We start from the raw sequence: 15,722 nt of genomic DNA, 5'->3' as shown, positions 1-15,722 counted from the left end.
ATCAAATACTAATTTTCAAAATCAAATACTCTGAATATTTACTACAACTTAAAGATAATATGCTAAATGTATTTCTAGATGAATTTTTTTAAAACACATTTTATTTTTACATTCATTGAATTAGTAGTTAATTACAATTTATGAACTAAACCCAAACTAATTTCATAATACTTACCGACTAGCAGTTAATATTTGGTCATTTTTAGTTACTTTAATTTCGTCTAGTGTTTTGTATAATGTTTTTTTTTTTTTCCTGGGAGAAATCCAATCATGGTTTTCATATTCTGTCACTAGTGTCAAAATTGTACCAATTAAATTTTTGCTGGTATCAAAAAATTAGAACTACTGCCATAAGATATTTCATATGAGTATTGTAGAATGATAGTTCTTTTGTTTGCACAATTTGGGCATATAGAAGCTGTCTTTCTTGTATTTTGACAATATCACATTACTTCAATCTGGTGAAGATTTGTTTAAAAATCAAGTAGGTTTTAAATTATCAAAACTTAAACTAGCATTTAATTATTATTTAAAAAATATTTCAGTTCAATAGGAATATTATAGCTCATTTTTATTTTACTATTGTTATTCTTTGAAAAGCTATTTCGCAACATTTATATTTAGTTATGTTTAAAATAAACTAGATTACAAATGAAACCATTCTTGTTTTGTTACAATAGTTGAACTAAGAATCAAATTTACACTTTAATTTATGAATTAAAATTGTATCTGTAAATTTTTTTAAGTGTTCTAGAATTTTATTGAATTGTAATTTTTAGGCAATAATTTTTTAATAATGTCCTATAGGTATCACTTAATTTTGGTCCATCATTTAAGCACTCACCTGAAGAAAACTTTAAGCCTGTAAGTAGCTTCAAATTTTTTTGTAAATTTATTGTGTTTTATGGTTATTTTTTCTTTGTTTAAAACATTGTAGATGAGAGGTGACCTCTCATCTACTAATGCAGATCATATTTACTATTGCTTATAAGCATCTTCCACAAAATCTTACTTGTAAAATACTTTTTTTCCAACTATATATTTATATATAAGCACTATAAAGACAAAAAGAAAATAAGTTTTATATAAATAAACTAATTACTTGGAATTCTAATGTTTATAAAAACATCTATTTAAATACCACTTTTAATGAAATGAATAGACTTAGAAGAATATGTAGTAACAGTTATTTATCCAAAAAAATAGACAAACCCTTTCAAAATTTGATTTAAAAAAATGGATACCCTACTAAAGTAATTAAGTTTTATATGAGATCATTGAGTTAATTGTATTACTGTATTGTTAATTGTATTGTATTGTTACCAAATTTACAAAAAACTTCTTAGTTAATTAATATTCTTACCATGTGCAAGTCTAATTTGAGCAAATTCGCAGTTAAAAATCTGTGCAAAACTCTTTTTTTAAAAAATAAATGTTCATTTTCTAAAATCCTTAAAATTGTACAATTAAATATCAACTTCATTAATTATAAATGTTGCATTATAATCTTATTACCTTGCACACATCCATTTTCGGGCCAATCCTATCTAACTAACAAATCAAACACACTTCAGTAATGCAGTAAGAATATGCCATAAAAAATCCCTCTATTCTCCATTTGAGCTTCTGTTTTCATATTTTGTAATCTGGCAATCTTATTAAGAAAATATTTTAAATCATTCTTGAAAGATTCAGGTGCGTGTAAGTTCAGTTCATTTGAATTCACTACTTGCTTTATAGATTTCTTTTTGTTCTTTATTTTTCTTCACATTTTTTTACTTGATATATTCTATTTTCGTTTCAATGTTTTTGAGTGCTCCTCACGCTATTGTGTTGATATATTTTGCTTTGGCTATATTGATACAATGTTAGAAAGCACTATATATTATATCTTTTCATTTTTTGTTTTTTAATATATATATATAAACTTTTTTTAATTAATATTTTATATTAATAATTTTTCTTCTCTTTTCATTAATCTTTATATCTCCCCCCCCCCATGTTTTCTCTATATTTTTAACTTATAATAAATAATTTGAAATCTACTGTTAGTTTTTATATAGTGTTAGTTTTTATAATTATTTACTTATTAATATAAATACCGAAATTTCTGATAATCTGCAGTATTTCGTGGCAGAAAAACTGACATATATTATCATAACTGACATTAATATAAATAATATTTCTTTACAGTTAAAGTTAAGAACTTTTTGTTCATAAATAATGTTCATCACATGAACAAATTTCATATTTCTTTTAAAATTTATTGCTTGACAGAGTTGGTTAGATAATTTTTATTCTTTTATTTGTTACTTAAAATATTTTGTATTAAAATAAATTGGATTGTTTCGCACATTCGTTGTTAAAAATAAAGTTTAAACAAGGATTGTAGCTAAAATATTAAAAACCATCCCCATTAATTTAATTATCTGACTAAACAAAAATGAACCTTTTTTTTCCAGTTCATAAACTATTAAAGAAAAATTAATATTTTCAAGGTTGTGATTTCTAAATACCTGAATTCTGATCAGTCTCTCTTTATTTTTTTAAAACTTATTATGAATTTATATATTATGAAACTTTAATTTTAATGCTGTTTATTTGTAAAAATATGATTTTTATGTTTTTAAATTTTACTTACAGATATGCAATTTAGCTCATGATGCAACCATAGAACAAGCTATGACAGACTTACTGTTTTTCACAGAAAACAAAGGAAAACTACGGTTGGATAATTTGTGATTTTAATTAAGAAATGAAGACTCATTCTATAAAAGCATAAAATAATCTTTATTTTCATCATACAAGATTTTAAAAACATTTTTAATAAATATCTATTTTTAACCAGGCTCATTCACTAATGTGTCCTCACTTTCCTCAATCTCTGTTGAACTGCTATCTTCAACATCTTCTATTAACTTAACCAGAGCAAGTTGCTCACTGTTACTAATTTCAGAACTTTGACTAGAATCTTTAAACATTATCGAATCTTCAGTGTATTCTTCTGATAGCACTGTTGATATAAATTCAGTTAATGTGGGTTTTATTTTGTATGATATAGGTTGAACTTTAGCAGTGTTGCTGTAGTTCATAATTAATTTCCACATATCTCCTGGAAGGAAAAATAAGAAACATTACTTTTTATATTGGGTGCTTTTTAATAATTAAGTAAAAAATTTTGAGCCTATGCATAACTAAGTATATTTTGTCTGATTTTATTTAGTTCATTTGTGTAAAAACATGCATTACATAAATGTCAAATGGCTCAGTACATAATTATAGCTTTTAACCTTGCTTCATAAAATATTTTTTTATTAAAAAATCATTTAGGATACAAATTTTTGTTTTAAAATTTAAATACCCTTAGCACATTTTCATATAAATGAGAAAACCAGTTTTTTTTACAAATACATTTAAATAAAAAGAAAATATGAATTGTTTAAAATTATAAGTTCTAATAAAATTTCTCCAGAAATCTCAAAATTCCTGGACTAAAGACTATGATTTATTGGTATTGAACGAAAACCTAATTATTAATAAGCTTTTTATTAAAGTTCAGATGTTATAGATGAATTTTAAACGCTAATAAACTTTTGCAAGTTATCAAGTACCATTATAATTAATACATTAAATACTTTATTTATTTATTAAATGTATGGGTATTTAGTTAAAGAATAAATTCTATTTAAATACTAACAAAAGTGTTAGCAACATATTAAGCTATTTAGATTAATCATTGAATACCATCACTAAAATTTTTATCTCTATTTAAGCAGTAAACGATATTAGATATTTTGAAAGCAATGGGCATGTTCTAGTTTTTGTTAGGAGAATTTATAAAATAGTAGGTAAAGATTTAGGGTTATTTGTTTATTAATTCTAATCTTTTTTTTAATATTATTTTAAGTAATATTTCTACCTACCAACATTTATATTCTTCTCTGTAACAAGGTCGTAAATATCCTGAAGCTCTCTCTTCAATGTCCGATTGCCAAAAGTGAAGTATACCATATCACGACCAGCCTCAGAAGCTGCTATCAGTTGAATTAAGAACTTTAAAAGAGGATTACCATTGAAGGCACCACATCCCCAATTTCCTGTAGCAACAGCTGATAAATTCTCTGGGTTGGCATCCTCATAAAATCCACTAAATGCCTAGGGAAGCAGTATTTTTAAAGCATAACAAAAACCAATAAATGGTTGTAAATATACAGAAAATTAAATATATTTTAAAATTTTTGAAAAATGAGTAATTCTAAATTAGACAAGAAATAATATCTTTTGGAAACATCTCATTATTTATTTTAATACAGATTTTAGAAAGAAAAAATGGTAGCTGCAAACAGTTTTTTGATTATTATTATTAATTTCCTTACAGAATATGGGTAAGATGATGAGTTAAAGTTTAAACCGAGGGATGCTAAAACTTAGCTCAATTTCTTTAATGTGGAAGTGCTCTTAGTCCTTTGTGATCTTTCTTCCTTTAACAAGGTAGATCTACATTAAGTGCCTGGGCATATGGATATTCCTGGTAATGAGCTAGGTGATGAACTAGCAAGGGCCAGATCCGGTGCTATTTTCTGTGGCCCCAAACCAGTTTTGGAAATCTCTCCCGCATCCTTCAGGGTCTCTATTTTCAAGATTGTCTATGAGCAGTGGCGCAATTCGGGCGGTCAGAGACAGACTGTGGAGTTAAATCGTGACTGTCCCAGTGTGTGTCAAAAATTAGGAATGGCTTGAGAAAGATCACTGTACTCTCGGGAGACTACTTTACATTATCGTATCCGATCCTCTTTGTCGTGGTTGTCATCTTGATGAAGAGACTGCATGACAAAGTCATTTCTGCTCTAAGACTTGAGCATCTGGGACGACATTGCATTAAGACCTGGGAACTACAGGACACCCCTGTCAGGTGTTTGCTGAACTTTGTTTTAGCTACAAAATTTTTCTGTAAGTTATGATCTAGGGTTTAGGTACAATAGACCTCTGGTCGATGTGTCTTGCTTTTTGGAACTGCCCAACCTCTAAGTCTAGCAAAATTGCATTGGTCATGTTATCCTAAGGTCAGTAAAGAAGAAATTTCTGTATGGGGTTAGAAAGTTCCCCACATAAGCCCTTTTGCTCACTGAAAATGAAGGTATCTTATGGTATTCGTTGCTTCGGTACTATTATAGAGATTCTTCTGGTTATCCACTCCTACATTTAGACCAGGGGCCGCAGTTAAAAACACCATTAAAATGGCGTGCCGCAACTTTATCAAAATTTTATATAGGACTCTTTTATGTTTGAAGGAACATTAGACATTACTGTCAGATTTTTATCATGTTGTACAATACAAAAGTATTGAATTACAAATCAAAATGCAAAGTAGATTTTTACCTGAGAAATTTTATTTTTTTTCACCGTTGGTATGTTAAATTTCACAGAAACGAAGAAATTAGCCTTTTTTTAATGAAAGAAAAGTATTTTAACCCCATAAGGATTTTTTACGAAAATTGTCCACAAAAAATTAACCAATATATTTTAATCACATGCCGGACGTGGCCAGCGGGCCGCCAGTTGGTAACCACTGATTTACACTATTAACGGATTAGGATCCAATGACTTCTGCATGGTTGGATACAATATACAATGCTAATACATATTGAATATCTATCTCTTTTGTATCAGTTTTTGATAAATAATATTGAAGTTCAAATATTGTAGCTAAAATTTTTGAAACTTAGAAAAAAAATAATAGGATCAGGTTTCTAACTTTTCTTTGAAACAATGAATTAATTATAAAGTTTTAGGACACAATAATTTGAAAAACACCAATATAATGACCTATTCAAAGTCATTAAATTAGTGTACCAATCAAACGAATGCTACTCAATTTCACCAAATGTTAATAAATTGAATGATGTCAATTGTATTACATGTTCATCAATTGAATGCTAATCAATGGTACCAAAAGATTAGCAAATATATTAAAAATCGAATTTATGACAGCGATTTGCTTAATAAGTATAAAGAATAGACAAAAATCTTAATACCTTGTTCAATTCTCTCTCGATGCGGAATGACTTGTACTGCTCATTGGTGCTTCTAAAGTGAGTAGCATCCATGGCAACAATCTCAGTACACTTTCGTCCCCATGAATCTCTGTAAGAATTAAAATACTACCTACTGAAAATCTCATTGCAAGTATGAAAATATTAAAGAACAGCATAATAATTATTTAAATTTCTAACAAAAGTAATGTCTCTTTTCTACTGAATCATAAGAACAATAAGAGTAAGATACAACTATTTTTGTTTTAAATGTTGAACTATAAAACATTAAATAAGTGTAAAAATGTAATTTACTTAAGCTATTTAAGTTACATTTTAAATACAACCTGAAAATTGCAGAAATCATCAAATAATGAAACAGCTTTTAAAAATTCTTTAACATTCTATTTAATAACTGAAGTACTAATTTTATCACACACAAGCCGAATTGTAGGTTTATTCTATCTAGATAGAAATATTTAACTGCTTTTTTTTTGTAAAATAAAAACATTAGTTTACCTAAAATAAAAAACTTTAAATAAAATATAAAAATAAACTATAAAAAGCTTTAAGTTAATGAGCAAGATTTTAAACTATTTACAACTAAGTGTTTTGTAATTAATAATTAAAAGAAGGGACATTATGTAAAATATATAAATTTCCCTTTAACTTTAAATTAATAATAAATAGCTAAACAAATTTTATCCAATCAAAGGAAATATTTATGCAAAATATAAAAGTATGCAAATGTTACATTCTCTCAAACCTTTATTTGGTAAAAAAGATAAAAACATTTTATTTTAAAAATAGTTTTTCTTACGTTGTAAAAAAAAATGGGATTTATAGTAGTTCTATTTTAATAAAATCAAACATTTCTTAATAATAAATAATTACTTATTGTGAAGAATATAAAGAAATAAAATTTACCGAAGAGTTGGATCATCAAAGTTTCCTTCCCATGTAAAGTCATCACTGTAACCGCTATATTTACTATATTGTTCTACACCTGCAAAGATATTTTGTTTTGATTATGAAATCTATTACTTTTATCAGTAAAGAGTTTTCTGACTGTTTACTCTGTCTTATGACACTCAATATGTAAACCTTAAGTATGAAAGAAAAAACTAATTATCTAAATAATTTATCACAGTTAAATTATGAAATTTAAAAATTTTTCATGATTTTATTTCCAAACATGGCTGCAACATTCAAAATAAATTTTTTAAAAATAAAAATATTTCCATTAGAGAAGTAGGACAAATGTTTAGAAAACTTTATCAATGAATATCAATCAATAAAAAGACGCAAATCATATCTCATATCAGTCAGATTAAATAAATAAAAAATTTATTAAAATAAAACTTGACAAAACAACAATTTATAATTACAACTTTAGAAATTTTTAAATCAAATATATATGCCCAATAAACAGGGTTTCATTGATATACATAGAAATAAAACTGTATTTTGCCTTCATGGATAAAAAGCCCGTTTACAGAGTGGATCTGAGTAATTACATATTCACTTTCATATTATTGTAATTTAAAATTAAATTAAGAAAATGAGAGATCCGCTCTAGGTATTACAGTGGCGCAGTGGGTTAAGGCGTCACTCACACTGTTGGTTGGAGAGCTGAGGGTAGTGAATTTGTGAAACAACAAAACAAAATAACATGTATACGCAGCAAGGTGTATGTTAAATTTGTCATGGCTGAAAGTTATCTCCATGATTGTGGTGTGAAAGTTTGGGAAGAGTGATAACGGCTCAGGCGCTGTTAATGTCGTGAGAGTAGGGTTAAAACTAATGTGGCACTTATAAAATGGCCATTAAAAGATAGAGTCCTCATGGTGCCTAGCCATGGTTAGGGAATGATGATGAAAGAACTGCCTAATACGGGCAGCTTTTAGAATGAAACCAATTTGCATGGAGATAGAAATCTTCAACAATTAGACACAGCAACTGGATATAGACTGTCAACCACTTGAAATATTTTATGCAAACACAAGCCAAGAATAATGTATAAATGTTGTTGTTTTTGACGCATGGCTGTTAAGGCAGAGGGGTGCGATTGTTCTTGTTTTTCAGTGGTGCCATCTATGGCCAAGAATTTGACTTGTGCCCCACCCGTTTATAGGGTGGACCCATTCATACATCCATTCATTCATCAGCAGATCGTAATTTTGACCTGAATCAGAGAACGATCAATCTCCAATTCAGTACCCCCAGAGGTATTGATTTGTTATGGGAACATGGAGGACTTTGCGACTCGACAGATTTAATGTGCATCAGTTACCATTTACTACATGGGGAGTCTTCGGCCAGCGGGGTTCAAACCCACGAACTCGGGCCCAGCGCCCTACCGACCAGGCTATCCCGGCCCAATAATTATAAATCTATGAACTATTGTGGATATAGATGAAAATTTAGAAAACATTTTGATAAATCTAGCCAAAGTAAAGTAATTGCAGTGTTCATTATTTGAAGGAAAAAAAATTGTATTGAAATCCCCAATGAACTACAGTGAAGCTGGCAGCATTTATTTTGTTTAGCTTATAAAATGTGAAAACTATTAAAATGACCAATATTTACCCTGCCCCATCACGAGTAATGGAACTAATTGAGCATGTCAGAATTTTTAGAAAATAGTACATAGAATGTTCTTTTAATTATTTTTGTTATGTTTCCTTTTATGGATATCAATATTCCATACCTGTAATTATAAGCCATACCTGTAATTATAAGGGCTTCTGTTGGACCCAGGCATTCTACAAGAAGACGACTCACAATCAACTCTGGACAAATGATAAATCGTATCTCCTCTTGTACGCATCCATGGCCTAATACACCACCACCAACAAATTTGTTGGCAAAATCAACCTGTTAAAACAATAAAATAATTTTCAGATTTTACATACAATACATATTATATACAATACATATTATATACAATACATATTATATTACATAATGTTACCTTACTTATAAAGATTTTGGGAAAGGTGGTGTAATATCGGGTAGCTAAGATTCAAAGGCCTGTTCGAGCTAAACAGTTTGAAATAGAAACTGTCTGATGTAACCAAGATATTCATTGTTCAGTTACATAAAATATATCATTTTAGATATACTACTTATTTTATAAATAATTTATTTCTACGAAAATTCAAGCCGCTCACAAACATTCTAGAAAATGCCAACCTGGTACACATGTTAACTCTATGGGAAATTTAGAAATACTAGAATTTTAGTGAAAAAATGAGTCATTTCTATTGTATACAATTAAAAAAATTGTAATATTCATGTGAGGATGTAGTGCTGTACTCAAGGAGGTGGTGAGGAAAGAGAAACAACTGACCTGGGGTCAAGGATGGCTTAGAACCACACCAATATTCTTTACAAAAAATATGGTATTTATTGTTTTCACAAAAGAAAATGCCAGATAATTTCCTGATATGAATTATTTTTTCTTATTATGAATTATTTATTCTTATTATTTACTTTAAAGTAAAATATTAATGGATAACTGGTAAAAAGAAAAATGTTAATGGATTAAAAATTAATTCAGTAGTTAAACTTGATAAAAAAAATGTAGGTTAAAAATAAAACTTAAATAGTTAGTAATACAATATGTTGATACTTCAACAAAATTATATCCCAAATTAATAAAAATAATAGATGATATTAAAAAAAAAAGGAATTATGATGAGTAGATTAATGGAACAAATGTATCCAATTAGTTGGTTTTTATTGGTAATAGTAAAAAGTAAAACATTTACTAATTGAAAAGTAGACTTTACACTATTTTATTAAAATAATTTAGGAATTAAAATTATTATAGAAATCCACAAAAAAATACGTTTGTCACGAATATGAACCAGAAACAGGTAAAATAAATAATATTCAGAAAAGACAATTTTTGATTGGTTATAAAAATTTATCCTATTTTTCTAAAAAAAAGAATCATAAAATTGAATAAATACCTGAAACATGCCATGACCTTCAGTTTCTATTAGACCACTAGACTTTACAATTGCAGTTTTTAAACCCTTTTTTGAATATTTCCATTCAGGCAAGTTTTTGAGAGATTGCCTATGAAATGTTACAGTTCCACTGGGCACTGTAATATAAATTTTCCAATAGGACTAAAATTTAATTTTTGATAACATTTGACAAATGTCTTAAAAATAATAGAAATCAAAGTATATTGAGATAGTAATAATTTATAATTATAGCTTGTTTTATAATTATAGTTGAAACACATTTTTTTTTATTTATAATAAAACTTTTATACCAATTTAATTCCATTAGACCAAAAATTTACCAAGGGCTGCCTAAATTTTCCTTATGCCTCGTTCACCCTATAACATTCTGCTTTATAATTTATTTTGCAAATAAAAAAATTATTAAATAAGGAAATTTTTTTTGTAATTATAATAAATTTGATTTCATTTAAAAATTGACAATAAATAACCCAAATTTTTCTCAATTATAGCAATTGCAGTTTTACATTAAACATATAAAAGAAATTTGAAGCAAATAAGTATAAATTATTTATTTTGATACAGATAAAAGTTTATATAAGACTAGAAGTTTTACAAAAAATAAATAAATAAAATAAATAAATAAAAATTGTTTCTTAGAAAATAATTAAAATTTTAAACATTTACCTTGACTCGTGATGCGTCTGAAATAACTTAAAAGGCACTTTAACTTCTCTGCATTTCGAGGGACTATTTTATTCTTAACACCAAAGTAGAGCCTAAAAGAAATTATTGGGACACAGATGAAATTTATTCAAATATTACCTGGAAAATGGGAATGTTAGGAATATGTTTTATATATAATTTTTTTCAATATCCTGAAAATATAAAAATAAGAATATTAACAAGATTTAATAAGTTATTTAAGTCCTCCCCCTTCATTAGCAGTAAGGCAAAGGGGAAACTAGTATATAGATTTAGATTTTAGAGCATTTGAGTTTTACTATACAGGTTACAAATTTCAACTGACTTTCATTGTTAAAACAGTTTAATTATAGTGAGTAAATTATTGGAGACCTTATATCCTCAAAACTAGAATATCAAAATTTGTTTTTGATATACAGTAGAACCCCAATTATTCAACACCCGAGTTTAATCTATATCACTTGACTATTATAAAACACTCAAATAGAAAGTATACCTTTTAGAAGTTAATTTTGAGTTAAAAATGTATTTAAACAAATTTTATGTGACACAAAAGTATTTTACAAAAAGTTCCAATGAACTCAAGAGACATTGGCAACATTACAGCTGTTATGATAAAAAACCAAATCTCTTACAAAAGTATATTTGAAGAAAAAATTATACAAGTCTTACCAAGTTTGTTGAAATTATAGAATACTGTTGATTTAGTAAGAAAAGAAATATTCTGTTCTAAACAAAACTTTTAATTTTTAAAGAAGAATTCTCACATAATACAGTTCACTTATTTATATTTTAAATATAAAGTTTGATACTTAAATAAAAAAGTAACTTCCCTTTTTTTTTATTTGGTGACATTTATACAATGGAATAAATTATTCTTACAAAGTAAAATGTTTCAGATTTCTTTAAAAAACAACCATATTAATATTTTTCAACATAGTAACTATATAACGCTAAGTTAAAAATGACATCAGGAAAAATTATAGGTATGCATAATTTAAAATATTGATGATACAATGCTGAGAATAAATTACTATAGAATATATAAAAAATAACAGAAACTAATAAAATAAATGAATATTTAGTTAAAGTAATTGGTTTACAATAATAAAAACTCACCGATTAAAATTGATATCAGGATAACTTGAATATTCAAATTTTTCTTTTCGGGGATAATGGTTTCTTCTAGGAAATGTGCAGAAAAAAGCATTCAGTAAAAGACAGCCAATTTGTTTCTGTGACATAGTGACATACCTATCTTTATTCTTTTTCATTAGAGGAGGAGGCTGAAAAAATTTTTTATATGTAATCAAGTATTCCAAGCTGAAAATTAAAAATTGCAAATGGGAAAGTGAAACTTATTAAAAAAAATTTATATAACCTTATTAAAAATATTTATACCATAAAGTTGAAATCATTATTTTAACATTATAGTATAATGAGAAAATAGTTAAATCTTAAAAAAAATTTCTTTGTAAAAAATTTATCCGACAAGCCATACATTTTTTACCTCATCTTCAAAGTAAGAAGTCTTAGTTCAAAATTTTAACCAACAAATGAAGCAGTAGTCCTATCTACCATTTTTTCTGTCGAATTAGAAAATTTGTTCCCTGATTGATTGTGACTGATGGCAGATATTTCAAAATATTGTTATGCAATATTTATTTCATTGAAAGGATTTTAAAAGCTTTTGATGTGCTTTTCAATGTTTTTCTTTTTCATTTATTGGTTTGCAATTTTCAGCACTATCTGTAAAAACTTTTAAATTAAAAACAGACATTCTAAGAAAAAAATTAATGTCTAGTCACATAAATTTGTGGCAAGAATTGACTTTTAACTATAACCACTTTTCTGTTATACTAAGCTCTTTTTTTAAATCATCAATCATATTTAAAACACCTAGCATGTGTGTGTGTATAGATATATATATATAATGAATTAAAATTTTGAAAAAATTAAAAAAAACTTTACGGAACCAATATATTTCAATAAACACAAGCAAAAGCTGCCGATGAAAATTGGAGCAGAATTAATAAATGTTTTACATTATAACAACAAGACATAAATAGCAAAAATATAATAAAAATTGTTATAACTCTTCAGCAGCCAACACCAATAATACATACCCTTTAATGAAACAAGAACCGAGTTTTGTTATAGCAACGTGGCAAACAGCAAAACCTGTGGGCAATGTTGATGTTATTGATATTTGTAGGGGTTCCAGCCAATAGCAACATGGCTTGCAGCTTTTGCTGTTTGTCACATTGTTATATAAGTATTATTGTTGTTGGGTGCTGGGGAGTGATAATTTTTATTATATTTTTGTTATTATGTCTTATTGTTATAATAATCTATTGTCATATATATATATATATATATATATATATATATATATATATATATATATATATATATATATATAGGACATACTACATATAGCAATTGACTACTGACCTGTGTGCAGATATTAGGTAAATCTAGAGCTATTTCTATCATCACTGGAAGAATTGTCTCAAAAAAATGTACACGTTCATGGTCTTCAAGACACTAAAAAAATATCTCATTAAAAATAAAAAATATTATATTGGTACATGTAAAATAAAATAGGCAAATATATATATATATATATATTTCACTAAAAATAAAAAAATACTATATTGGTACATGAAAAATAAAATACAATAATCCGCAAATAAAAAAAAAACAAGCATTGATATTCTATGACCAATTGAGCACAAGATATTTTCATTTACAGATTTTTTAAAAAAGTTTTTTCTACAGTTACTCCATGAAAAAGTTATGTATTGAGGAAAAACTTCTGAACTGAAATTCCCAAATATGAAATGCTTGGTCCATTTAAAACTTTTAATGTAATGATCTATTATCCCATTTTAAAAAAATCAACCAGATTTTTTGAAAGGATCAATAGTCACGCTCAATTAAGATGTTATTCACACCGGTGGATGGAAAGGTGGTGAAAGAGTTCGATCTTGGCCGTCGGCAAAACCACAGTCGTGTACACGCAGCAAGGTGCACATTAAATCTGTCGAGGCTGAAACTTTTCTTGTGTGTGGAACTTTGGAGAGAGGAGTATCAGCTCAGGCACTGCCCATGTTGTTTGACCAAGCTTGAAATTATTCCTACCATGGTCATTAAAGGATACCTACCAGCCCCGAAAATGAGGCTTGGCATTTGATCATAGGTAGGTGTTGATGATGAAGGGGCCAATTATCGTCAGGTTGTATATAATATTATATATATTCATACTTTAAAAATACTTTTACAAAAAATTAATCAAAAATAAAAACTATAAATTTTTTAATACAGTGAAAAGTAAAGATGACGGCAAAAATGTAATACAAATGATCTCACTTTATTTAAGAATATTACCTTTCATTCTTGGATAATAGTGATAAGTTAGCTTTTTCTCATAATGTAAATTAAATAAAACCTAATTTGAGCTTTTCTTAATCTAATATATTTTTACTTAATTTTTTTAAAATTATGGTAATAATACCTTTTGCTGCAACTGGATAACTCAAAAATTGCATTTGTATCAGCACTAATTTAATTTTATAGTATATGAAATATTATTAGACACTTATAATGATAGGTGATAATGTATATAGTTAATGCAGCATTAAACACTTGTAATTTAACAAAATAAAAGATTTCTCAAAAAATATTTAGTATAAATAGAATAGATAATACAGAAAATTGGTAATAAAATCATCTAAAGAACATAAATATTACCTGGTTAAAAAATGCGTGCAATGCATTAAAGTTCCAAAGATTTCTGTACTGAGAATTGTATTCCATGATTGCTTCCTAGAAAAAAAAAAATCTAGAATCATGATCCTGAATTAAATCATCAATATTAAGTTAGGTCAATATTAGAATTTATCAATGAAAAAAATGAAGATCTAGATACTTAAGATTAATATTTATAAATCTTTTCAGTTGTTATTACCTAAAGCATATAATTTTTAATCATGTTAAATATCATTTATAATCGTACTAGCTGTAATAGTTTTGTCAAAAGAATAGTTTACTTTTTATAATTAAACTTACTCATTTGTTACTCATAAAAATTATATATTCACAAAAATTATAATTTGCTAAGTATTTTTTACAATTGTGTACCCCATTAAACATGTAAATATTTAATCTGAAATACACAAAAATGATGTAAATGAGTAAGTACCCCATCAAATTTTGACAAAAGTCGTCAAGCTTTTGGATTATTTGGATAAACTGTACAAAAAAGGGAAAGAAAATAAATTACTTTTGATAAAACTTAAATGCTACTGAATTTAATTTCATCATAAGAGTCTATCAAATAATGTTAACTTATTCTTTTTAGTTCCCTGCTCATGCTTTTTTCTATTAAAAAAAGTTGACCCCAACCATTGAGTATGAAAGAAAAAATTGCAATTGCAATATGAATGCAAACATAAAAGCGATATTATTTTTAAAGCTTATACTAAGCATTTGCATCAAATCTTTAATGAAATTATCAGTGTTATGGAGTTTTAATAAGCAAAGTTTGTCTAAAATCCCTGTCTAATTCAGATTTATATACATTTTTAAAATTTTCCTTCGACCTAAAAATACTAAAAAAAAAAAAAAAAAAAAAAAATTTGTTTTTTTCCTTTTTTTGCTTAAAAAAATTTATATTATGAATGTTTTTAAAATATCTCATCTGGATTTTTATTTTTTTTTACTGAACACTATTAAAAGATAAAAAAAAGTTAAATAAATTGTGGTCTTAATTTTTTGAAAATGGACATTGTAGGGGAAGTCCTGATTTATTTGTATTTCTACCAATTCACATAAATAATGAAAGACTAGAAATTTATCTAACTCTAAATATTTATTGAAAAGGACAAAACACATAAAAATAAAACAAGGATAAAAAAATACAAGAATTTGGAAGAGGGGGGTTTTGGGCTCGAATTAAACATCCGTACTTAACGGCGGTTCCTGGCAGACTGTCTTAGTTCACCGC

At 26.8% G+C, this 15,722-nt stretch overlaps 2 protein-coding genes across 6 annotated transcripts in view; one reads left to right on the top strand and one right to left on the bottom strand.

Annotated features, from left to right (window-relative positions):
- ash2 (Set1/Ash2 histone methyltransferase complex subunit ash2) overlaps positions 1–2,844 on the top strand; it is a 29,632-nt gene extending 26,788 nt beyond the window's left edge. For all 5 annotated transcript variants that reach the window (XM_043052581.3, XM_043052579.3, XM_016065182.4 and 2 more), the window contains 2 exons: positions 808–864; positions 2,644–2,844. In XM_043052581.3, coding sequence (XP_042908515.1) covers positions 808–864; positions 2,644–2,742 — 156 coding nt within the window. In that variant the 3' untranslated portion in view covers positions 2,743–2,844. The remainder of the gene's footprint in view (positions 1–807; positions 865–2,643) is intronic.
- LOC107449598 (poly(ADP-ribose) glycohydrolase) overlaps positions 2,772–15,722 on the bottom strand; it is a 32,789-nt gene continuing 19,838 nt past the window's right edge. The window contains exons 9-18 of the mRNA XM_016065180.4: positions 14,468–14,542; positions 13,169–13,261; positions 11,834–12,000; positions 10,697–10,788; positions 10,010–10,146; positions 8,762–8,909; positions 6,960–7,038; positions 6,036–6,144; positions 3,924–4,155; positions 2,772–3,112 (exon numbers count right to left, since the gene is read on the bottom strand). Of these exons, the coding sequence (XP_015920666.1) occupies positions 2,841–3,112; positions 3,924–4,155; positions 6,036–6,144; positions 6,960–7,038; positions 8,762–8,909; positions 10,010–10,146; positions 10,697–10,788; positions 11,834–12,000; positions 13,169–13,261; positions 14,468–14,542 (1,404 nt within the window). The 3' untranslated portion in view covers positions 2,772–2,840. The remainder of the gene's footprint in view (positions 3,113–3,923; positions 4,156–6,035; positions 6,145–6,959; positions 7,039–8,761; positions 8,910–10,009; positions 10,147–10,696; positions 10,789–11,833; positions 12,001–13,168; positions 13,262–14,467; positions 14,543–15,722) is intronic.

Source organism: Parasteatoda tepidariorum, chromosome 4 (genome assembly GCF_982258835.1).
Source record: "Parasteatoda tepidariorum strain Cologne lab strain chromosome 4, Ptep-v5.0, whole genome shotgun sequence".
In the NCBI taxonomy this organism is placed as follows: Eukaryota; Metazoa; Arthropoda; class Arachnida; order Araneae; family Theridiidae; genus Parasteatoda; species Parasteatoda tepidariorum.
This window is presented reverse-complemented; position numbering and strand designations above follow the sequence as displayed.